Source organism: Notothenia rossii (assembly GCF_949606895.1).
Source record: "Notothenia rossii genome assembly, chromosome: 2".
Classification (NCBI taxonomy): domain Eukaryota; kingdom Metazoa; phylum Chordata; class Actinopteri; order Perciformes; family Nototheniidae; genus Notothenia; species Notothenia rossii.
The window spans coordinates 33389339-33415281 of record NC_136904.1 but is presented as its reverse complement, the minus strand read 5'-3'; the positions used below and the strand labels follow the sequence as shown (position 1 = coordinate 33415281).

Sequence of the window (25943 nt, the reverse complement as noted above, 5' to 3'; positions counted from 1 at the left end):
AAGTCATAATTGTTCATTTAAACTACAAGGTTCCAACTCACCAAAGTCCTTCTGGCAATACTGTCTTTGGCGTTCCCTTCTACCTTTAATTCGATGACATTTCCCACAATGTCCTGCGCAAAAAAGTAAGCATAAAAAATAAGGATCACAAATATAGGCCTGATAAAAAATAAGTATATATATTAAAATAAGTACTTCAACATCAAAAAAGACATGCTTGCTTGAGTTGTATGAAAAGACGTTTAATATAAACAAAGGCATTTTATGAAATATCTGAGTATCGTTTACACATTTATGGGATCATGCTTAGCTGGCCTGTTTGGTGAGTTGAGGCTCACGTTGGGAAAAGGTGAACATACTTCCTGGTGAAGGCTGAGGAAGGAGGTTTCTGTGGTTCTCCTCTCTCTCCAGGCGGGGCTGGTGGGGGGGCTGGCGACGGTTGTGGTGGGGAGATTGGCGAGGTGGCTTCAAATGTCTTGAAACTAGGAGACACATATCAAACAAACACAGTGTTACCATGACAAGTCTTCCCAGTCAGAGATTTTTTAAATAGTAGGTTACATTTTTTATAACACTTCTGACGTAAGCCACTTTTTAAGTATTACAAATGTGTGACAATGTCTCACCACTATATCCACAATAGAGTACTAAAGGATAAAGACCTGAAACTCATAAATGAGGTACCTTGTTTCAAAGCCAATAGGTTAGTTAGATGCCTGAAATAAGATCTGTGGTAAACAAAACCCTAATAGACTTTCACCGTTTGCACTGGACATAAGATGGCTGGATGAGAGTTAAAACATTGTTGAAGACTTTGAAAAAAAATCATTCCTTCAAGCACAGGAAAATGTATCTACTGAGTCATGTGACCAGAGTGTAGTTTGTTTATAGCCCAAAGTTAGCTTCCTACTTCTGGCAATTGCTTTTAAGCCTCAAATTAATATTTTTTACCAGAGCCATGAATTGACATTGGTACCAACACTAACTCAAGACAGATTTTTGTCAAAAAGGAACTGCAGGCACAGTTTAGCTTAATATGCAGCACAACACATTGGGACATTTCTTTTTGCATAATGGTCTGATATTGATGAGCAGGAAGGAGACAGCAGGTTTCTCTCAAAATATGGGGGTCGATTTATTCAAATAAATAACATGCCAAACCATGCATTCTATCCTCATTATGTATTTTCCAAGAAACAAAACCATGACCAGACTAAGCAACAGAAAAGTTCACCTTGCTATCCAACAAACACACTTCTTCTGGCAACATCAAGAGTCAAAGTGTGTTTTGGAAGAATCCACCAGCAGGTAAATGTTTGCAGAAAGGCTCAAAGATTTATTGCAGTGATAGATAGATTCCGACAGAAGGCATGAGTTGGCTGTGTGAGGATTTCCATGTGAGTGAATATTTACGGAGAGATTCAGCACAAGTGTACAGCAGGTTTATCAAGAGAGATGAACCAGCCACATTCCTCAGCTGCTCAGCCTGTGTGGATAAACTCTTTTGAATCAAGTCTCGTAAAGATGAATTGTTTAAACCATTGTCGACCACACAGGTGATTTCACATATTGTTTCTTGCTTTCAGGACTTTGTAGGCTTGTAAATATTGTGATTGATTGACATTTCCCTCGTTCTCCTGTTACTGTCTTGCACCTGTGAGCTTCCTCAATCATTTTTATTGGCGAACAAACGAAAACACCTGTGAGGGAGTGTAGGGATTTCAACATGATCAAGATAAGTGTATTTGAAACACAATCCGGCCTGAATTTTAATGCGTCCTCCAAATTTAGTTGAGTTATCACATACCAAACCCAAGTCAAGTGAAACTCCATCAAGTTTTTGAGACAGCAAACAGTTACTTTTCTTTTTCAGCCTCAAACTTGACAGTAGAAGCATGAATGACAAGATCTCTATCAGATACTGTGCTCCTTCTGCATTATCTAAGTTTGTTTTTTACACTATCCAAAGGTCCAGTATTTTTATCCATCAGCATGACCTGATCTTATTTTTCACAGTCATACATTTCACTGAGCCTGACTGATTGGACCCTGCTGTTTATACTGGCATCATGGTGGCTATTTATGCAAACCCACACGCATGTAGACACAACGGCCCACATGGTAGTTTGATAAATTGATAACGTAATTATCTACCAGGCCTGTATCTGAGGGTTCTTGGACATGTAAATGAGTGGATCATGTATTGACTAAGATTTAAACTGTATTCTATACATTTGTTCAAGCAAGGGCAATTAAATGAAGCTAGCTGGAGGACTTACTCCAATGTGTTCGGGTGGTGACAGGGGAATCCCGGGTAGTGACAGGGGAAGCCCGGGTGGTGGTGGTAGTTGTGGTTGTGGTGATTGGTTGATCCCAGGGGAGGTAGTTGTCAGTTTGGTGAGCTTGGCGCAGTGGACTCCTCCTCCCATGGTGGAGGGCGTATTGACCTGGTGGGAGCCAGTACTCATACTCGATCCCCGGGTTTCTGTCTGTAGCCAGCACCTGCACAGAAGGATGGCACTGAAACTTATAGACTATTTTATTAGCTTAAAGAGCAGCTTACTTTGTCATACTTTTTACTACTACTACTATTTTGGCATCAAAGCAAGCCCTAGAAAAAAGACCAAGACCAAATCAAATATTTTGGTCTTGATCCTGATCCGAGTCCTCTAATATTTGGGATTTGTCAGCAACAAGTACGATCCGATACTTGTATTTGAATCTCAATTATTTTGTATGTGCTCCTCATAACCTTGGTATTGTAAGAGTTATTGTTTGGATTGCTAAACAACTAAACTAAACAAGCAATGAACGAAACTGCGTGATGAATAAATTGATGACACATGTTCCTTATGTCTTACAAAGCCAGAGGTAAAAGTTGCCTTAACCCTAAGGAGTAGGATTAACCCCTAACCCTAAGATTTAGTGTTACAAGGGTACTAGGCCAAATTATAGCCATTAAATCCAGGCGCTTTCCAGTAAGAAGTCCTGAGTGTTGCTGAATTTATTACTCACCATTTAGAACTACCACATGAAACAAAGAGTATACTCTTCTGAGGAGGCTTACAGCTACCATCACTGTTCTACAGAACTCCCAATAGCAGTGTTCTTACAGGAGAAAGCAATAGATAACAGCTGTTTGGTAACAAACCAGATCTTTTTATAAAATACCTGCAAAGGGTATGAAAGAAACCATAAAATATTCATTCAAAGCTGATGTTTTTCTTCCCTTGGGAAATACTGAACGATGTGCAGAACAAGTATAATTTACAAGTATAATGCAAAATGCAGGACGGTACAATGTGTTTATTTATTGCTGTTTTGTAGCCTGACTTGGTTGACCACAATGGCCTCAATAATAAATCCTGGTTTAACTGAAGCTTCTCGATGGCTTTTAGACATTTATTGCAATCTTTGGAGGGGGGTCCTTTTTCAGTTTCACTACCCATTTTTTCCTGTAAAGATTGATTTGAGGTTGCTTTCAGAGGGTTTTGTTTGTAGGCTGTACAGATTGTAAGGTCCTGAAGGCACATTTCTGATATTGGTAAGATCAACGAAACATCAAGAAGAGATTTCCAACTCCTGCGACCGGATGCTGACCAAACCATCTGGCATCAATACGTTAGAGCTCTCACCATGAGATGGAGGTCTTCCTGGGTGGGTCCTGGTACCTCGAAGCTCTCCCAGGTGTCTGCAGAGCGCCGGTACACCAGTTTCGTCCCGGCTACATTGTACTCGCCCGGAATGCTGATCTTCCAGTTACCGTTGATCACAAACTGGGAGTGACCATTCTGGAGTGCTGGATAAGCGATCAAGGTACGGAAAGGAAGGAAGGAAAAGTTTGATGTTATTCAGAGTTGACTAGTCAGTCAAATATTTCTAAATGCCATAAATTCTTTGTCCATATAAGGGGGTCAAGCTCTCTGTTTGGTGTCAGAAACAGACATATTTCCAGCTGGCTATATAAGGCAGCTGTCTCTCCTCAGCAGTGGGAAAGGGAATTTCCATGGCATGAAATGGAAACAAGTGCCTTCACCTGCCTCGCCCCAATGGTCAGATAAAGCCTTTTATGAGCGTCCCCTTTCAGGACCACAGTGTGCGCTGTTTGAGGGCCTGTTTTATTTTGGTCTCATAAACAAGGATGAGAATAGATGTCCTTGGTTATTATGTTGCCTGGAAAACACACAGCGGGTCCAGAGACCAGATAGGACTGCTGAGCCCACTGTCTCTGGGGAGAGGAAGTTATAGCAAGTCTAGGAAATACTTTAACTGCTGGATTAACACTTCAGCCATGGAGCCAGTGACGCAGAGGGAGTCCTATACAGAGAGCTGAGACTGATATACAGAGCATCCCAGGAGTCATGTGTGTGTGTTTGGTGTGCATGGTCTTACCTAGATAATTCCTGCTGTTATCAGTGACTCGGATGTGAGTAGCTCCAGCTGGGATCATGGTCACTTCGTTGTATCCAAAAGGTCCGCCTGGCAAACGGAGACATTCAATTAGAAGCTTGGTTTAATGAGTCTCGTCTTTTTTTAAACTACTTAACATGATTAAAGGAAAAGTCAGTATTTACAAGCTTAAGACAGTTTTGCAACAAAGTGAAGCCCAGAAAAAATTAGAATCAGATGGCTCTTTAAGTCATTTGAAGTTATTTTAATCTTAAAAGGAGAACATCAAAAGAAAGTTTTGCATAATCTTTTAAGACTGTCTGTTGCATTATAGAGATAATTCTGAGATCAACAAGTGTCAGTGCAACTTTGAGATCAAACAGAATGAGAAGTTAAATTAATGTCAAAGGGCCCTTCATCATATTAACAACATTCATAACAAACAGTTGAGTTATGTGCATTATGATTACAGTGTGTTATTAAAGACACAATTAACTTGCACTGGGACCAAATCTAATGATATGTTATCCTTCACTGCAATACTCTTGGCCTTTCTTTAAATCACTGTCACTTGCCATACACTAAATTAAATAAAGCTACTTTTAATAAATAAATCCCTTGATTGCATAAGACTCCACTGTGAGGTTTGTGAGGTTTTTATATGACTGTAATGACAGTTATTACTGCAATGTAAGGCAAAGTTAAAAGCATGTCAATTCATCAAATTAAAAAAAATAAAACCAGGGTTGCGAAATACTGTAATTCCCATTTGCATTTAATTACAGACTGTGATTATAGCAATCAACACCACTAACATCGTCTTTGGGAACTTCAGAGTGTTCACAATGTAAACGCATTCATCATGGTGTCATCTGAGGTGGTTGCCATAGTGTTCATGTAAACTCACAAATCAAAATCACAACAACAAAGCAGCAGTGTTGTCCAGTTCATTTAGTTTCTTTCAAAACCTTAAACCAGTGCTGCTTGTTTAGATGCTGCAAACAACTATGCCTTAAATCCTGCTTCAATTCACCAGGATGCACTAACCATGTTTTAACAACAAGTAGATATTTAAAAGCAAGTATGTCAGCGTTTCTAGGTTTCAGATCCAGGCCTGAACAGATAGATTAATTTATATTGTTTGCTCTTTAAAAACACTCTTAGACTGAGAATGTAAAGCCATGCGTATAGTAATTTAGGTGTAAATAGGCAGTCCTGTTAATTCAATAGTAATTGCATTCATAATCTATTTATAGTTGTGGATTGATTCCAACCACAGCTGCAGGTCTTTAACATTTGACTGTACCATTACTTTTCAGTGCTGTGTGCTGTCACTTGAAACAGATTGCTGCATGCCTTCACTTTGTACTGAGCACTTTATATTCAGGGTTAGTCTTTGAATAGCATGCTATGCCATTTTTCAGCAATCAGTAACTGGTATGTAATCAGTAACTCACAATAATCTGGATTAGTAATCAGATAATTATATCTTTGAACATATCTTGCCAGACATTGATGTGGCTCGTACAGTATTACAAAACTCTTGGAAAGTCTTTATCATCTGTCATTATAAAACAATGACAATCTATGATGTCAGCAATGATTAACTGCTATTACTGGTTTATAATATTTTACAGCACAAAGACAGATAATTTTTGAATGAGCTGAATCCACAGCCCTTCAATATAGAGTGATATTTCACTTCTGAGCCAAAAAAAAAAGAGTCAGGGACAGCTCTATGGTTCTCCTGCTGCTCTGGAGTGTAAGGTGGCCGCGGGGTGAACCACATTCATTACGGCTTTTGAAGAGCACGTAACTTTGGTTGCCCTGGCTCACCCGTCTCAAAGAGGAACTATTCACAAGGTTCATCTCTGGGGCTTTAGCTACATGAAGATGTAACTGAGGGAGTGTCAGAAGCTGTAACTGAGGGAGTGTCAGAGTTACAAACAGGCAGCGGGAAGCTCCAGGCCGTCGTTATTTGACCTTGTGAGGGACGATTTTGTGAAGCCGCCCTCCATCAGAACTACCTCCTTTGGGAAACACAGCTGCAGGAGGAGGGACAACATCTCAAGGCTGTCGAGTCGCCCAAACAAAGCGGCCATTATCAGCATTATTTCTTGCGCAATCTGAGCCATTACGGCCAGCTTTTAGTTCTGCCGACCCACGGAGCTGTGGGAGCTGTGATCCTGAGCCAAGAGCCAAGAGCCAGAGGTGCTGGGAGCTTTCTGTCAATCAGTGGTTGGCGAAACCATAGACCTTATATTTAAGTAGAAGTAGAATAATCCTACAGTGTTAAACTACGGAGCTCCTGTGGCATTTCTTCAATGCCATATTCACGACAATGTCACATCCTTATAAAGAGGCATTTGAATGCGTATGTGCCTTCCTTTGCCTCTACCCTTTGACCCCTAAACAGTACATTTGGGTCAAAATTATGGAACACATGTTTATTTTGTTGCATGTCTTAGTTTGAGTGGTTTTGGTATACACACATTTCTGAGTTGATTTGTTGGTCTGTGTTTTTGGTAACCCTGTTTTCCAAGTTGGCTTTAGTTTACAGATTTATTGCCATAATAGTTCATCTAATTTTAATACTTTAACAAACTCCTCCTCCCCACATGTTGAACAGAAGAGAGCGACCGCATGTTGCCCTCTGAACTGCAGATACAGTATGAACGTGGGTATAACATGTTTTGGTGGCATCCAGCCAGAGTTCCATTTAGAGCTTGAAGTACTCTGCGTTTTTCCTCAAATCTTAACCACTGTAATTTTGGAGCTACATTTCCTCCTGGAAGGCAAAACTATTTACCATACTTAATCTTCATGTCATCAGATAACAATAACCTCTTGATTAAACCTGAATGACTAATGACCTTTTTTGGAGGGAAAACACAAAGAGGGCTTGGATTTATCCCCAGATTGTGTTGGTTTAAAACTGCTGCAATTGATTCCTCATGGAGATTATACGGTGTGTGTGTGTGTGTGTGTGTGTGTGTGTGTGTGTGTGTGTGTGTGTGTGTGTGTGTGTGTGTGTGTGTGTGTGTGTTTCTCCTACCTGCCTCCAGACCGTTGCTCTGGTACACGCTCTTGTGGTGCATGCAGGTGGTGTTTTGTCCTCCACACACCATGCAAGCATCCTCCTGCTGCTTTGAGCCCAAGATGGAGTCACAGCCGGGCGTCTGTATGACACACACACACACACACACACACACACACACACACACACACACACACACACACACACACACACACACACACACACACACACACACACACACACACACACACACACACACACACACACACACACACACACACACACACACACACACAACATTACAATACATTACATGTCACTTGTTAGACGCTTTTATCCAGGGTTGCCAACTTTGGGTACCTGGCTGGAGTGAGATTTTGATATCATGGGTTTAATTACACATATGCGCACTAAATGACTGCTATCGTGTCAGCAGCTGGACCTTAGCATATATATGATATATATACACAATATATACAAATACATAATATTGGACACAGACTATAAAGGGCACACAGTTTCATTCACTAATGAAAGTCAAACACATGTTTGTTTCCACTGTTTTATTGTGTGCCTGTCGCAATAAGCAATTCATTGACTTATCCTACGATAAATACAAATGAACTCAACCGGCTCCCACTGCTCTGCTGTCTGTTAACGTTGTTAAGAGTGGTGGGGGCGGGGAGGGAGCGGATCGACAGCTTGAGCAGCTGTCAACTCAACATTGTAAATAACCAACCAAAAACGATCGCCGGTTCATCTTGTTTTTGGCGTGAGAATAGTTTGGGCAGTGTGAGAGCGTGAGATTGAGAGTGAAAGCGTGTGTCACACGCCAGATGTGTGAGAGTTGGCAACCCTGTTTTATCCAAAGCGACTTACATACTCAATACTGTGGGCAATCCCCACAGGAGCAATTTGGGGTGAAGTGTCTTGCCCAGGGACACAACGACATGCTGACTGCAGTGGGGTTCGAACTTGCTATCCTCTGATTGGAAGATCAGCGCACTAACCCACTGAGCCACAGCCTCCCTGTGGGGGCGCAAACACACGCACACATGACAGGAGTCAACCGTTAAATCTGGTTAAATGTGTTTTTTCTCTCACAGCGTCTTGTGCCTTTGCACTCACATATACACATTTCAGACGAAAGCCTTTGCTCAAACTTTCTTTTTGTCTTGTGTCTGATGTAAATTTCACCTTAACCTTCAAGGCAAAGGTTCATCTCAACCCACTCTCTTTCTCCTTCTCTTATTTGCTGTTCCCTGTCATTTTCTCCTCCTCACAAACATTTACTTTGGCATTTACAACAGAAGGACGGGTCACAGAGTTGTCTCTGTAAATCTTAAAATGCCAAAGCAAAGAGCACGGAGGATGAGCTGGATGGTTTCGGTTGTGAGGAGAATCTTATTACTAGAAAGATTACAGTGTCCAGCCTTCAACTCACAGTGTGCAGAGCGGACCAATCAAGGGGGAGGTCCCGGGCAAGAGTGCAACAATCTAGGGAACCTAAAATCAGCCCCCTAAGCCTTTTTAAAAATACAAAAACACTCCAATCATCTGTGTGTGCACAACAGGAAATGAGTTGTCGGTGACAAAATAGTAGAGTGCACGAGGGCCCCACTGAGGGATTCACTAAGGTCCACCAGAATCATTCAAGTAACTTTGAGAGTGGAGGAATAAACTTGCTGCTGCTCATTCTTTCTGCAACATTCAGGATTCAATGACAGGTTTGAGTTGGTTGTGTGCTCTACTGTTCCCTTTGGTATGTGATTATTTATTGGTGAGTCAACATAATATTAACAACAATTCTAAATAATGTATTAATTGTTTTGGTCATGACATTTTTTTAGGGTTTTAAATAACTTGAGAACTATTGAGTGGATATGGAAAGGGATGACTTTTGGAATGTTGAGCCACTTATTGAGCTCAAAATCTGAATCTTGCTTGAGTCTGATTTTTATCATTGTAAACTGAGAAAAAAATTAATATCTAGGTTTGGACTGTGGACTGAGTCTTCTGATATTTGATGATGTCAACCATTTTGAACTTTTTAATTGATTGGTAGACAAAATTTATAATTATTGATTGAAAAAACTCTTAGATCAACATTTTGCCAGTAAAACTAATTAACCAAATTGAATGTAAAAGAGCTTCTACACACAGATACCGCACGTAGACGTGTTATGCAGTCTGATCTCATTGGTGACTGTCAGCTCTCCACCCCAGCTGCAGGCAGCATCTGCTTCCTGTTTCAGTCCAGTGCTGCTCTGACCTTGGCTAGAGGAGCCAATGACCCATAAATCCACTTATATACACCACTCGTTAGCATGCAAAACATACATAGACATATGTAAACATACATATGCATTAATCCTCTGTCAGTGCAGTAAAAATAACTTGAGTTATAAGTTCACCCCCATGTAGCAGATGTGTCTACGGAGTACTAGGATGCATCTCATTACTCTGCATGTGCTGCAGGACCCGAGGGATGCAAGTTCATTTCCATCTGTGTGAGGAGGGTGAGAGGGGGACAGGCTGGGAGCATGACGTTTGGACTGAGTGCAGAGCAGAGCTGTAATGCTGGCTGAAGGCTGCAGTCCACACTGATGAGTGCACTCTGGTCCTAACGCACAGCATGGAGTTCTCCAGAGACTCAACATCACTTACACCACAACAGGGTGGAAACGGAGAGTGAGAATCCACCACTCAATCCATCCTCGCTTTGAAATTAACATCATAGAAAAATAAGTTGGAGGAGTGACTTGTGCAGGTGTGTGTTTGTATATGTGAATGTGCAACTTGCAATACAGTATAATTTGCCTAGCACTGCTTTCTATATTCAAACATATACTTATTTTTGACGTCCATATCAACCCCATACTCATCATTTTTGTTGGATACATCTGCTACAGTGCTCCATAATATGGCAACAATGCCCCTAGTACAACAAGGACAACAGCATTTTTTTTGCCCCATATGGCAAACGTGAAAATGGATCAATGTCAGAGGAGTTGTGTGAGGCGTTCAAGGCTCTGGAGGAATATGCTCCATTTATTTTTTCATTAGATGTGTTGGATGCTTTATCGATTACACACATTAAAGTGGCATTTAAAGAAACTCGGCCTCAAAATACAAAGATGTCTTCGAATCAAATTCAGCATTGTAACTCACATTCTACATTCAACATTTTCCCTCCTGGTAATTATTAAAAGATAAACCAAAGAGATCATCATTAGTTTGACAGGGATTTTATCACCCAGAGCATTTAGCTAATTTAAGAAATCAGCCATCACAGAGCTTGGTATTTGGTAGATAGAGTGTGCTGGTATCAGTGAACAGAAGCCAAAGTTGACACATTGTAGATGCTCACAAAACATTCAGCAGGTAAAATCCTATTACTATTTTGGGAACTATGGTGTTTTCTTTTGCCCCAACATACCATAAGAATTTTCCCTAGAAACGGGGTTGAACTCCAACACCAGTTTGGTATTGTTGACACTCACCAGGCAGCGCCCGTTGACACACACAGCTCCAGGCTCCTTGGCGCAGGCCGTGCCATCGAGCACACGGCCAAAGTTGTAGTAGAAGTTGTGACCCAGGGCCAGGCAGCTCAGTTCACAGGGGTTAGAGCCTGGCAGGGAAGAGCTTCAGTCAGTGACTCATTAGTTTATTATGGGAAAACAGGCGAGGCAGAAGGAAAGGGAGGGAGGAGGCTGAGAAACAGAAACAGGCAGGAGGTGAAGATAAGAATCCGGGAGAGAGCAGAGTGAAAGAGAGGAGGCAAAGAACTAACAGATGTCATGGAGTATGTCATGGAAAACTCATGTGGATTAATTACACAGCATGCCTCACAGTGGACACGAGAGCTTCCCATCATGGAAATGTAACTATCTGACTTCCAAACATAGTCAAATTATAATTCCCTCCAATCTGCTAAACCACAAGAATGAGTGTCCATCAGTCCTTAGTGTGGACGCACAAACTTCCTCAAGGCCAGAGGAGTTCGGTCCACTGAGGCCTTTTACACAGTTGTATTTTTTGGTATTTATCCACTGCCAGAAGGAAGAATTACACACTTTGTATTGTAGGACCATCACAGTGAAAACATTGTATCTCCTAACAACAAGTCCTCAGTAGCTGAACAGAAAGTTGACTTCACTGACCTCCATGAAAGGTGGTCCATCTGAAGGAGGTTCCAGCCACTAACGGTCGGTCATTGAAGGCAGCACACTGCATCTCTCTGAAGTCCTCCGAGCTGGGGGGGCACTCCTGCACACACGCACACACATGCACGCACACGCACACACACACACACACACACACACACACACACACACACACACACACACACACACACACACACACACACACACACACACACATACACACATACACACAAGAACACACACACACACACACACACACACACACACACACACACACACACACACACACACACCCCCACACACACACACACACACACCCCCACACACACACACACACACACACACACACACACACACACACACACACACACACACACACACACACACACACACACACACACACACACACACACACACACACACACACACACACACACACACACACACACACACCCCTTTTTACTCCCTCCTATATGGTAGTGCACTCTCCATGACAGTTTTTTTGTATTAGATTTTTAAATTGCATTGCTTAAAATGTTGTAATCTATTGAATCGTAACCCCCTATATCATGATTCGTATTGTAACACAAGACACTTGCCAATGAAGTGGTGTAGGAATGAGTCCTAGAACCCAGAAATGTGTTATCATATTTGATCATTTCTGGCTTTTTGTATGTGTTTCTGCTTAGATGCCTGAAATAAGATCTTTGCAAGCTTAACATGGCAAGTTTAACAATAGCTTTTTACCTCCGCTGATTGCATTTACACTTCAAATGTTTTAAAGTGTTGATATGATGACATTATCCTGCTGAACAAAACATGTCACTATCATAAACAACATTATTTTCTGTCATATCAAGGAATCCAATGGCCAATCATTTGGCTTTTTTTCGAGGGAGCCCTAGGGTGCTCACTTTGTGGTTGGCATATATATATAAATATATATATGTCTTCACTGCACCAGTCTATACCCAGCTTTAACAAGACATGAGCCGAGTGGTGAGTAAGGGAAAAAGGAGAAGGAGAGAGGTTGAGGATTTGTATCCATTCATTGAAAGCTCTGAGCTAATCATACCGCACCAACTGCCAAATGCACAAACATTCAAACATGCTTAAACACGCTGCAACCCATGTGTGTGGTTTTCCTTTAATCAATAAGGGCAACAGTGACATGCTGTCAAAACACACACATATACACACATACACACAAGCGGACACCACATTTCTAACACAATAGCAGGTCTGATAGCTGACTGCAGCAGGTCTGTGTTTAATCCCTGAGTTCAGTGCAGTGAAGACACAAGTTAATATGTCATTGAAATTCCAGTTCACACCCTGAAACACCAACCCCGACCACGCCTATATGACCATCTTCTATAGCAAACATCATCCATTGTTCTAAGAAGTTTGCATCGAAAATACATTTTTCATACAGTGTGAAAAGCGTTATTCTGAAATGACCTTAGTGTTGCAGATCTTGTATTGTCTGGGCTCTCCTGAACATGGTCCACCCACTGGGTTCCTGGGACACAGAAGAAATAAAAGTAATGTAATGTGTTATCAACATATGTGAATGATGTTCCAAAATATTCGTTAAACACACTATACACAACTCTATGAACTACCTCAAACAATGATTTCAGATATATTATTTTATTATGTATTTAATGTTTCTCTAAAAATCCTGCATTCAAACAAAGTTAGAACATTAAATGTACATAAAATTACCAAAAACTAGAAGTTAATTAGTTGATGCTATTTTGTTTTGATAATCTAAATGTGCAGAGTGAATAGTAACTAAAGCTAAATAAAATGGCCTACCAAATACTACATACATGTAGTGGAGTAAAAAGTACAATATTTGCCTCTAAATTGTGAGTAGAAATAAAGTACAAGTTCCTCAAAACGGTTGTTAAATTTTGATGAATGATGAATCCTTTGTTACACTCCTCCCCTGGAAACAGACAACACTTAAGCTTCAGTTGCAACTTTAATTGTGATTTCTGAGGATCATTGTTGACATATTTTAAATGTATTACATTTTTAAAGATTGATGCTGTAGTGTGTAGTCTGATGTGACCCTGCGGGACTCCGCTGATATTTACCTTGTGATGCAGGTGCGAGTCCTGACTGAGGCTCCGCCCCCGCAGCTACGGGAACAGACAGACCAGCCGCTCCACGACGCCCACTCGTTCCTGAAGTGCAGCTGCCGCCGGGCGCGGGCCGGACGCCCTGATGACGCCTCGCTGGAGGGATGCCACGCAGAAACCCATGACTGAGACATGAACGACAGAGAGAGACAGTTTAATACTGACATTAAACACTTTAAACAAAGCGAAACAGAGACACAGCCAAAATAAGCTAGTAAGCAGTAATGGAAATCAACTAAGTACATTTACTTACTGCTATAGTAAAATAATTGAGACTTGTTAGATTAATATTTTAAATGTACTATTTGTTCAACTACCAACTAGCAATGCAAACAAAGTTTGTTGGTTAAAATAGGCTCCACATTGACCGGCTACAACATTAGCTATTATGATAATAATTTGATATATTTGAGGTTTCTCCCATTTTTGAGGTTTCTCCCATTTTTCCCTTTAAACTGTGGGTTTTTCTCCGGAAGTTTTTCATTGTACGATGTGAGGGTCTAAGGATAGAGGGTGTCGTTTTCTCATACTGATATTCTGCACAAACTGCTGTTGTATTTGCTGTAAAGTGTCTTTACTGTAGGTTATTTTTTATTATATGTACAGCACTTTGGCTCGACCAAAAATCGTTTAAAAATGTGTTATATAAATAAAACTTGATTTGATTGGATATTAGAGTATATGCCTTGATAGCATATTAGTGATGGGGTCAATCTACTTCATAAAGAGTGGTAATGGGTTTCATTCAGATGTTCATCTCAGTTTCCTATGTCACTTGGGTTACTTTCTAATCAAAACAAAGCTCCCACAATATGAGTATCTACACCAGCTATTGGAGAACTATCTTTGCAAAGCTGCACAACATTTATTTCACAATCCAATCAGGGCGGACTAGGCTGTTTCTAAGTGGGGCTTAAAGAAACAGGCGCTCAAACGGAGCATTTCAGACGGACAGTGAATACAGGTATTTCTAGACAGACAGTATGAGAGAAAATAATTAGTTTTCAGAACATTAAAGTATGAAAACATGTTCTAGTAGAAACCTAAAATACAAACCCTACATATTGGCATGATATTTCCCCTTTAACTACATAACAGAGTATTTTTACTGAAAAGAGGAACCCGTTAAAAAACAAACAATGTCTTGATAACCCTACATTCTTTGCAATTGTAGTCTATTACAATTTTCCCACAGAGATCAGACTGTTCAGTTTCTATTCTGATCTGCTTTTTCTCCATGTATTGTGGTTTCTTGGACCCAATATAACTGCTGCTGTGAAGCCATGCAGTCAGGGACAACGTGACTCTGCTCCCCACTGTGATGTTTAAATGTTCAAAGCTGTCAGCAGGCAACTGGCTACTGTCAGCAGCTCTCAATCCCTGCATGTGTGTGGGTTAGAGATGAAGACAGAGAGGCTACAGTTTTGGCAGTATGATGGGATATCATTTGTGGAAGGGAAAACTTGTGTTGGGGGGAGTTAAGTGTGAAGCCAAACAAAAGCTTCTATTAATAACAGAAAATCCACCTGGCAGATTCATTTAAAGAGTATATAGTGTACAGAAATGACCTTGTGAGCCTGGTGGATCAGGACCATCACAGCCAAACAATACAAAGTTATTAGAGATATCTCAATGGCGCTCCTCAAACACATTCCAGAGTTTATGCCCTGGAGGAGGACTGAAACTGGCAGCGCTCCCACAAGTTCCTCATACAGGAGCTGGAACACACACAGTTCTTTAACTCTTCACACACACACACACACACACACACACACACACACACACACACACACACACACACACACACACACACACACACACACACACACACACACACACACACACACACACACACACACACACACACACACACACACACACACACACACACACACTCACTCAACAAGGTACATTTATTTCAGGAAGCGCTAAGCTCCAAGTCACCTGGAGTGACTTGGAGTGAAAGATCTGAATTGACGCTATATGGCCACACATGAATAAAGAATACTTCAAAGTCATGCCATCACTTTCTGCCACTCCCCTCATTGATATTAAAATGTATGCTGCAAGATTCTGCATTGTATAATCAGGGGCCGTATTCACAAAGCATTTTATCTTACCGCTAGGAGTGCTCCTAACTCGCGCTAAAACATTTTACGTAGGAGTTTTTTTTTTAAAGTTATTCACAAAGCCGCTGAGACCTACTCATACTAAGGATAAATCACTAAGAGTGAACTAAGAGTGACGCGCCGTTGCTATGGATTACGTCAATTCTCGTGCATGAGTTTAGAAGCGGTCAGTACGGTGATTGGTTCTTCAGAGCAGGCGGTCTCGGTGAAACTCATCCGCAACATCCCACAAACGAGCCCACTAAATCACCGAAAAACAAGGAAATAGCCTAGGCTACAAATGTATTCCTATCAAATAGTTATGGACAGTGCAGTTAGCAGAATACACGCATGATGACAAGTTTGTGCAGACCACGATAATGACGTTGTATATGCACGTTAAAGAGAGAGAGCAAACAATACAAATACGTAAATCGCATTAAATCAAGGAGGCAATTAAAAGCACCCTGCAAACTATTATCCAATGAGCATATTTCCAGCACTTAAACACTTTCAATAACAGCCCATACCGCCGTTCAAGTCCCCCTATCATGATGAATGAAAACAATCTGCGTGTTGATGGAATGTACTTTCTTTCTATTGACGAACACGTCCTCATCTTTTGATGGCGCAATTATTTTTATGTGCGTCCCGTCAATAGCACCGACCACACCAGGCATACCTGCAATTGCCATGAAGTTGGCTTTGATCCTGTGTAGTTGTTGATTGTCCTAAGGAAACCGGATAAACTGTTGGATGATATGTGGTCTAGAGAGCGCGTTGATGGTTTGGTTTATGGCACGGCTGACTGATGGTTGCGATATTCCTAAATCGGCGGCATTGCAAAGTTGCATTTTCCCTGTTGCTAAATATCGTAGTGTTGCCAAACATTTTATTTCCGGACTAATCGGGTTATTCCTGTTAGTCGGGGATGTTAATGCATCCCGCACTAATTCCACAACAAGTGTGATACCCTCACGATTTAGCCTATATCTCTTGATCAATTCACAGTCTTCCATTGTCTCCAAAACATTTAGTCTCGCAGCCATTTTCAGATTCTTTGTGAATAGGTCTTACTGAGTTAGGAGTCCTCTCGAGGACTTTTAAGCTCTCCTAAACTTAGGTGCTACTTTTAGGCCTAAAATACTTTGTGAATTGCTCTTAGTGAATACAATTAGGAGTCCTAAATTTAAGACTGACACGCCCATTATGTTTAGGAGTTTCTCCTAAATTCGCCAGTTAGAAGCTACTTTTAGCCCTAAGATCCTTTGTGAATACGGCCCCAGATCTGTAACTGAGAAGCAGGATTGTGTAAGTAGGATGTTTCTGTCATGTTGTGCACTTGATTTACAAGACTAATGAATATTTTTTCCATTATATACATCAACAGTCTAGCTAGCATTCTGGTGAACTATCAGGGTTATAATAAATAATAACAGCATAATAAATCAAATGTTTAAGGCAAGGCACATTTATTTATTTAGCACCTTTCAACACAAGGCAATTCAAGGTGCTTTACAAAAATGAAAGGCATTCAGACAAAGGCATTTAAAAACAGTTATTTAAAAAAAAAGATAATAAAAGAAACATTCTGACTCTGGTGACAGAAAGCTGACCAGTCCCTGAAGACCTGAGAGTTCTGGATGGTTCATAATTTAGCAGTAGGTCAGAAATGTATTTTTCGGGCCTAAACCATTCAAAGCTTTATAAACCAGCAGCAGCATTTTGAAATCTATTCTTTAACACACAGGAAGCCAGTGTAAAGATTTCAGAACAGGAGTGATGTGATCCACTTTCTTAGTGTTAGTGAGGACTCGAGCAGCGGCGCTCTGAATCAGCTACAGCTTTCTAATAGATTTTTTAGTGAGACTTGTAAAGACACCATTACAGTAGTCCAGTCTACTGAAGATAAAAGCATTGACAAGTTTTTCCAAATCCTGCTGTGACATTAGTCTTTTAATCCTAGATATGTTCTTTAGGTGATAGTAAGCTGATTTAGTAACTGTTTTAATGTGACTGTTGAAACTCAGGTCAGAGTCCATGACTACACCTAGATTTCTGGCTTTATCTGTTGTTTTGAACATTGCAGACTGAAGCTCAGCGCTAACTTTTATACATTCTGCCTTGGCTCCAAAAACCATTACCTCAGTTGTATCTTTGTTTAATTGGAGAAAGTGCTGACACATCCAGTCATTGATTTGTTCAATGCACTTACTCAGTGTTTGAATTGGAGCATAGTCTCCTGGTGAAATGGTTATGTAAATTTGTGTGTCATCCGCATAGCTATGGTAACTTATTTATGTTGTTTTTCATTATCTGAGCCAGTGGTAGCATGTAGATGTTAAAGAGAAGAGGCCCCAAGATGGAGCCTTGAGGTACCCCACATGTCATATTTGTCAACTCAGATGTGTATTTACCTATAGAAACAAAGTTGTTTCTGTCCTTTAAGTAGGATTCAAATCAATTGTTGATGAAAGTCCCACCTGGTTTTCCAGTCGGTTTAGTGATATGTTGTGGTCAACAGTGTCCAACGCAGCACTGAGATCTAATAATACTAACACTGAAGTTCTGCCACTGTCTGTGTGTAAGTGGATGTCATTGAAGACCTTTACAAGAGCAGTCTCAGTGCTGCGGTTTGGACGAAATCCTGACTGGAACACATCCAAACAGTTATTTAAATGCAAGAAATTACTCAACTGTTGAAAAACAACTTTTTCAATGATTTTACCTAGAAATGGCATGTTTGATATTGGCCTGCAGTTGTTCATTACTGAAGCGTCTAGATTATGCTTTTTTCAGAGACACATTCAAGCCCCCAGTGTTCATGTATCATTTCAATCTAAATTATTCATTTTCTTCTTATACATTACATTTCAGCATAGCAGTTCAGCGTCAGCTTTTCGGCATAAAGCATTCCCACTAGCAATTTCTTCAGGAATATTTTTCTCTAGTTTCAATTAGTATTCAAAGAGTGTTTGCACTTTAAAGAACTCGTGGAAAATTAACCGTGCTAATATAACTTATACATTGAAACCTCAAAACTATCAAACTACACTAGTATGGATCTTTTCTACTGACTGCGCAACAACATGTATGTTTTGGAAAAAAACCTGAGACTCACTGAGGCTCGTTGACTTTGTGAGTCATAGAAGAGAATTGGTCTGACACACACACACACACACACACACACACACACACACACACACACACACACACACACACACACACACACACACACACACACACACACACACACACACACACACACACACACACACACACACACACACACACACACACACACACACACACACACACACACACACACACACACACACACACACACACACACACACACACACACACACACACAGCTGAAAGCAACCTGTGCTACTGCTCTCCATCATTTTCCATGGCAGGGTCACCTCAGGTTGCCCTCATTAGTGTTACCACCGGTCAAATTAGCGTTGATAACAGTTGGAGATGGGGTGGGTCGAAATTCTAGATTAATGACAGTGACCTTTGAACTTCACAATGCACCGTGCACCCCCCCTCTTTCACATGAGCAGAGAAAAAAACCTGCTCTTGTATTTGAAAAGCAAACTGCATACAGTAAGAGAAAGGACTTAAGGAGAAAGGTAAAGAGCCGACAGTCTAACATGCAAGTCAACAGATGTATTTAAAGTAATGTAGCTTGACTTGAAGAAAGAAAAGTAATTCATGAAGTTGTGTTTAAAGTCAGAATATGTTTTAAAGAAGAGTGATAATTACGTGGGGATGCTCTGTTACTTTTTTAGGTGTTTTTTAAGTGTCAAATTTGACTTACAAAAAAGCCCAACAAAAGGCAGTTGCTGTTAAATGTGTTTATTCATGCAAGAGTGTGTGTGTGTGTGTGTGTGTGTGTGTGTGTGTGTGTGTGTGTGTGTGTGTGTGTGTGTGTGTGTGTGTGTGTGTGTGTGTGTGTGTGTGTGTGTGTGTGTGTGTGTGTGCGTGTGTGTGTTGCGCAGCGCTGCAGTTATTTGAAGTTACATTTTGTAATTAATTAACACAAACAACACATCTGCTACGTAAGTAATAGTTTTTGTTGGAATTCCCAATGTCAAGTTTAGTGTGACTGTAGAGGAGCATATGGCTACCCAGTGCGTTAGAAAGTGACGGAAAAGACAAAGCGTTTCTATGTGAGGAGTTGGGAAACAAAACAGGTTGGTGCAGCTTTCATATGGAGAAAAAATAAGGAGAAAGAAAGAGATTAAAACTGAATGTTAGACAGCAGCCACGAGAAATATCTGAGCGTGGTGTGAACTGCTCCAACTGCTGCTGCACTTTTTGCATCTTGAACTGATTTAACAAACATGGACAACAGAAAGCATTTCAGTTATCCAAAACATCTAAAAACTAATTTGTTTTCGTTGTTATTTATGTTTAAATAACACTAGTGAATCATTGACTTACAGTTTCTTTCTGACAACATAAATAAAAAAATGTTAAGCATGTTGAGCCTCCATTGCATTCCTGTGTTTGCTGTTACAGAGCGGGTTAGGGGTATCCTATCTCTGTCTATGTCTGGTTATTCCAGCCAGACCCAGGGGAAGGGTTGGGGCGAGACTGCCTGACAACAAGACAAACAGTGATGAAAGATGGAAGCTGCAGTTGGAGGAGAAAAGGTGTGTGATCAGAGTATGGAAAGACCAAGAGGAACATTGTGATTTCCGAGTCAAAATGTCATCAGATGACAAACATGCTACAAAAACAATCCAATCAGGAAGCTCCTATAGCTCAGCGACAAGCCGCCCTATACTCACATCTGACGCCTGTCAAAGGGTTGTGATTGGTTTATTATCTGAATGAGCTGAACTTCCTCTGGGGAACCAGAGAGCATGATTTTTTTGCGATAAATAAATTAGCTTAATCACTATATTTAACCCTGTGAAATGTAAGAAAAAAAGAGGACAAAGCGGCAGGAAAAGTGAGGAGGGGCTGGGAAATGGCCTTGAGCCCGGAACGACTGGGACTACAAGGTCCCATGTGCTAATTCAGACTAGTGCACTTGAAACACTGTCATCAAGCTATTAGATCATTATCTATTTACCCTTAGTTTTTCATTTGTTTTTGGTATAGAACAGAAACATTTTCAGCCATAAAGGCTTCTCCAGCTAAGCAATGTGTATAGACAACATAAAGCCATCATGGCTGTGACTATATTGATTTGTAAAAACACAAGTTGACGAACATTAGGCAGAAATATTTTTCACAAGTTGTAAAGGACATCGGCCACAGAATATTTAATAATGTACTAAGATTAATAATTTGGACAAAAACAAGCTAATGTAGATATTTTCGAAACATAATTCCGACATGTGAGCCATTCCAAATATGTAATCTGTCTGGCTGAACCATTGATCCATCGCAAAAAATATTAGGCCTGTTATTAATTAATCGTATATATCATCATATAAATAATCGGTGTTTCTAATGGAAACATGTGCTTAACGGTGCTTGATTGTGATTGGCTGATTAAAAAGCCTTCACTTTGTAGAGTTCCGTCAATAGAAGGGAGCTGTAGTTGATGATCAACCCAGGGTCGATACAGTGAGAGCTGTTGAAAAGAGAGCAGGGCCACGCAGTGACTCGTGTTGACGACGACGGGTCGTACTTACGCTCTGAGGGGACGACAGGCAGAGGGGAGCGACCAGCAGCAGGACGAAGGTCAGGGCCTGGCACAGAGTCAGCTTCCTGCAGGCAGAGAGAGAAACACAATGTCAGTCAGTGGGGGGCATCACCCTCGCTGTTTTACAGATCATATATACGAGATGCACAAACACAGAAGCAGAGATGGGAAGTAGTGGAGTACAAATCCATGTAATGATGTATAAATCATTTCCTGGTCTTCTCTAAAGAAGAGGGACCAATGAGAACTTTGTCATTTTGCCATTGTTCAGCATCGAAACATTGATTCATTAGCTAACAATGATATTATTGTTCTTTTAATATAAAGTGAGTTCAGTTACTCTTTAAAACAGTTGGTAGTTATGGGTACTTAAAGGTCACCCACTTTTTCATGTCTTTTATACATTTATGTGTCGCCTCTGTGTAAAGAGATTCTGAAAATGTCAGGAAAAAATATTGGCTCACTTTTTGTCCTGATCCATTTATACTATATAACCCCCCCGCCACCTTATCACCTGAATCTCCTCCTAGAGCACCATTGTGTTCTTTTTAACCAAATATCTCTCAGAGGGGCGTGGGGAGGGGCTCCTTATTTTCATCTAAAGTAACAGACAGAGAATCAGCACTTTTGAAACAGGGCTGAAACAGAGGGGTTTATGGGATGCTACAATGATCTGTTTGGTGTTTGGAGCCAAACACTTCAGAGCCATGTTTTGTATATGGCTGAGACCTATAATAAATGTATGAAAAATAGTATAATAGGGGACCTTTAAGTACATTTCGAAGCCCATACTTCTATACTTTTACTTGAGTAAAGAAGTTTAGTCAGTACTTCTACTTGAGTAAAGGATATGTGTATCTTTGCCATCTCTGCACAGAAGGGAAGATACAGTCGTTGTTTTAGCAGACATTTTTTGAGCATGAGATAAGAAGGAAACAGACAGGAGAGACACGACTCACTATTCAGTAGAGGTCTTCAAGTCATTCAAAATATACACAAATAAGTTTCCACACTGCTGCGGACCCCTGGGGCAGGAGCCAAGGTCAGGAATGCCCCCCCATCCAGCATTAATCCCCCCCTTCCACCCCAACAGTGGCTTATTAACTCATACACAGCCGGAGAGGAAGGGACCGCCTGCCTGACTGAACACACCCCCTACCCAGCTGATGATCTCTGTTATGTGAAAAAGTGCTAATAAACCTGGATCACCTGCTGCCTTTACAGGAAGCCTTTTTATTTCACTTATATTCAGAATAAAAGCACAATTAAGCTGGTTACAGCAGCTTTGTGTAAATCAAAACTTAGCCTAGTTATAACATATTTACTACTTGAAGATGTATGCAAACACAAGTAAGTGTTAAGTAAAAATGAATATGCCTGAAAACAACCAACCAGAGCCAAGGTGTCTCGAAACACAATCAGTGTTTGGGATCTCAGATGAAACTTTTAAACTCAGCCCTGATCAAAAATAAATTATGCTTATGCTAAGATTATGTCAATATGTTTTATCTTTCTTGCTTCATATGCTATTTAAAAACTATTTTGAACTGTTTTGTAGTTTTTTAAATGAGAGAGTTCGCTCCAATCAGTGTGTAGTCCTTGGTTTTGGTTGGACTGTTTTCAACATGGCGGCTGGGTCCTAAACTTTCTCAGAAACTTAGATTAAGTTTTGAAAATAAAGTTCTCAGGGGTTGAACAAAGTTTGGCTGCCCGATGACTCTGTTATAACTAAACCACCAACAAGAGGGTGTTAAAGTGTGGATTTATGCACTCAGGTACACTCACTAAATGTGTCCAATCACATTGTGTCTCTGTGTTTAGTTTGCACCATGATAGTTTCCTTAAAGTAACCTTGTACAATCTGTACCAGTATAGTAAATATAGTACATCCAGAGATCTGTATAGCACTAAAACAAAGAATGTGAGTTGCCTTGATCTTATTTAGGAAATGATACTGAACTTTTAGATTAGCCTGGGACATCCCTGAATTGCCTCATACATGATTGACAACCACACTGGGTTAATTTTGAGAACATAACAAGGACATTTTAGTAAAAATAAATGAGTCAAAAAGCTATAAACTATAGGCAACAGTACCAAGCCACTTCTGAGGTGCTTCCAGATAAGACCTCTGACTCTTGCGTTAAGTGTCTGTTGTGTCTGTTCTAACAGCTGCCTCATTCTTTCACCTCCGGGCTGACACACTTTGATTCTCCGTCTTTTTCTCCCTCTGATTCATCAAAAAGCACCTTTCCTGAGAAGTGTTGGTGATTCCTGGAAAGCCCTTCTCTTTGATTGCTTCCTGGCACTGCTGACAGCCGCAGTGTGTCACACTTTTAACGGTCTGTTTGTGATGAAGCATGTCAGTGTTTATTAAGACAAGAAAATATCGAAGACTGGTTGCATTTAGCAACTTCATCTTTTCTTTCTTTTTCCCCTTGACCCTTTCTGCAACCTACTCCATCAGCTTCCAGACTGTCTGTCATTTATCTCTTTCTGTTCTTTCTCTTTTATCTGCCATGGGCTGTAAACATAGAGCTTCTTCAAAGCTTTTCGCTCCGTCCCAGGTCAGTAGTGGCCCTGTCCAATTAAACGATACACATCTCCCCCACACTTGGCTGAGCGTCCCTTCCCTTCAGCGACCTCGGCTCCAAGCCTGGCCTTACATGGGGGAATTCATATCAGGGAACAAGGAAGGTCAGACTGACCAAAAAAGGGTATTGGCCTCGTAAATCAAGATGGATGTAAGAGGTTTTATCACAAAGACTTTATTTTACTTCCTGCATCTCAGCTGGATGTCTAAATGGAAAATGTAGTTGTCTTACCTCCTGACCCCTGACCATTTTCAAAAGCAACCTATCGTATATTAAATATCTGGGGACATTTATATTACAGGGAACAACTTGTATGAGAAAATAATTAAGTGTATCACCAGACTAGATGTTTAGTCAGCTGGTTCATTTTCTAATTACACTGGAGTAAATTAAAAATAATGGTAATTCAGTTCTTATGTAAAACTAAAACCATATCTTTTTTAGAAAATGTCCCTGATGATAAAGGAAGGTGAAATAGTTTTATACAACAAATGCATTCCAATTATCTTCTTGATAATTGAGCAATGCTGTTTTTATCCGGGTTTTTTTTTTGTAGATAACACATCATGTAGTCACTTCCGCCAATGAGAAATGTGTTTTTAAAATGTGGATAAACCCATCACAGCAGACGGACACAGTAAAAACAGCTTGTGAACATGGTACATTTAGCAGCTAAAGAGACAAATAGGCCATTTGGAGTTGGTGGAGCTAAAATGAATTACATTTAGGACTTTTATTTGTCGAGTGGACAGACATATGCCTCCAAGTGAAGTGTTGCTCAGTATCTTCTATAGAATATATATCAAATGTAAAAAGAATAATACTGATAATATGTCATTTTTGTTTTTACAGCTATTTTTAACTTTATACTTATTTTTGATAAAACTAAAAGATGAACGTTTGGTGATTCATCCATGCGCAAAAGTCCTGTTATTAGTTTGTTTTAGACATCAATGTTGATGAGCAGTGTGGAGATATCATTAAACAAAGTGATACAAAAGAAGGACCTTGAATAAAGCAATCCGCACAGATGAAGTCATTTCTCTCACTTTCACTTGATCTTTGGCCTCAGTGTTTGAACATGAAAAGACAGCAGCCCCGGTCACTGCAGGTTGGCCCCTTCTCCACAGGGGCCCTTACAGAGGGCACAGGGGTCAGTCCGCCTCCTCCTGCACTCATTAAGGCTATAGCAGCACATTAGTGAAGAGCCCCCGGGCAGCGAGGGGGAAATGGCTCTAATCAATATGAGACTACTTGTTTGTTTTCAAAGACATTAGTCTGAGGAGTAAGAAACACACACAGGCCCCACCCGACACCAACAACGCTGGACTGCTCTTATCAATAAACAAATAATTAGAAGGCAAGCCAATTCGCTTTTTTCTGAACTTGGCGGTACAGCAAATAGAAAGATTGATCCTTTGTTTATACTTTTCAATTAATAAATGATCGATCATTTATGAATATATATATAAAAACTGCCACTTTTATATTCTTACTCAAAATTAAAGCAAATTGAACACTAAATACTTTTTTTCAGTTCTTTTCCTGTTCTGTTTATCATTTTCTACATTTTGATTAATCGGGGGAGAAAATGATATAAAAAAATTGTAAACTTTGTCTGATTCCAGCTACTAAAATGTCATTTTTTTCTATTCTGCTAATTATCTCAAAGTAAGATATTCGCAACAAAAGATTGGGCTCTGGGAACTGTCGATTGGCAATTTCCACAATTTGCTGACATCTTTATTAGCTGATACAATATAAAAGCGACAGCACACACACACACACACACACACACACACACACACACACACACACACACACACACACA

General features: G+C 40.4%; 1 protein-coding gene across 2 annotated transcripts in view; it reads right to left on the bottom strand.

Moving 5' to 3' along the window:
• Positions 1-25943, bottom strand: part of adamtsl5 (ADAMTS like 5) — a 39582-nt gene that overhangs the window by 1940 nt on the left and 11699 nt on the right. For both annotated transcript variants that reach the window (XM_079667193.1, XM_079667192.1), the window contains exons 2-12: positions 21508-21583; positions 13698-13867; positions 13054-13114; positions 11590-11695; positions 10930-11057; positions 7445-7568; positions 4393-4479; positions 3636-3799; positions 2280-2502; positions 360-482; positions 42-113 (exon numbers count right to left, since the gene is read on the bottom strand). In XM_079667193.1, coding sequence (XP_079523319.1) covers positions 42-113; positions 360-482; positions 2280-2502; positions 3636-3799; positions 4393-4479; positions 7445-7568; positions 10930-11057; positions 11590-11695; positions 13054-13114; positions 13698-13867; positions 21508-21583 — 1334 coding nt within the window. The remainder of the gene's footprint in view (positions 1-41; positions 114-359; positions 483-2279; positions 2503-3635; positions 3800-4392; positions 4480-7444; positions 7569-10929; positions 11058-11589; positions 11696-13053; positions 13115-13697; positions 13868-21507; positions 21584-25943) is intronic.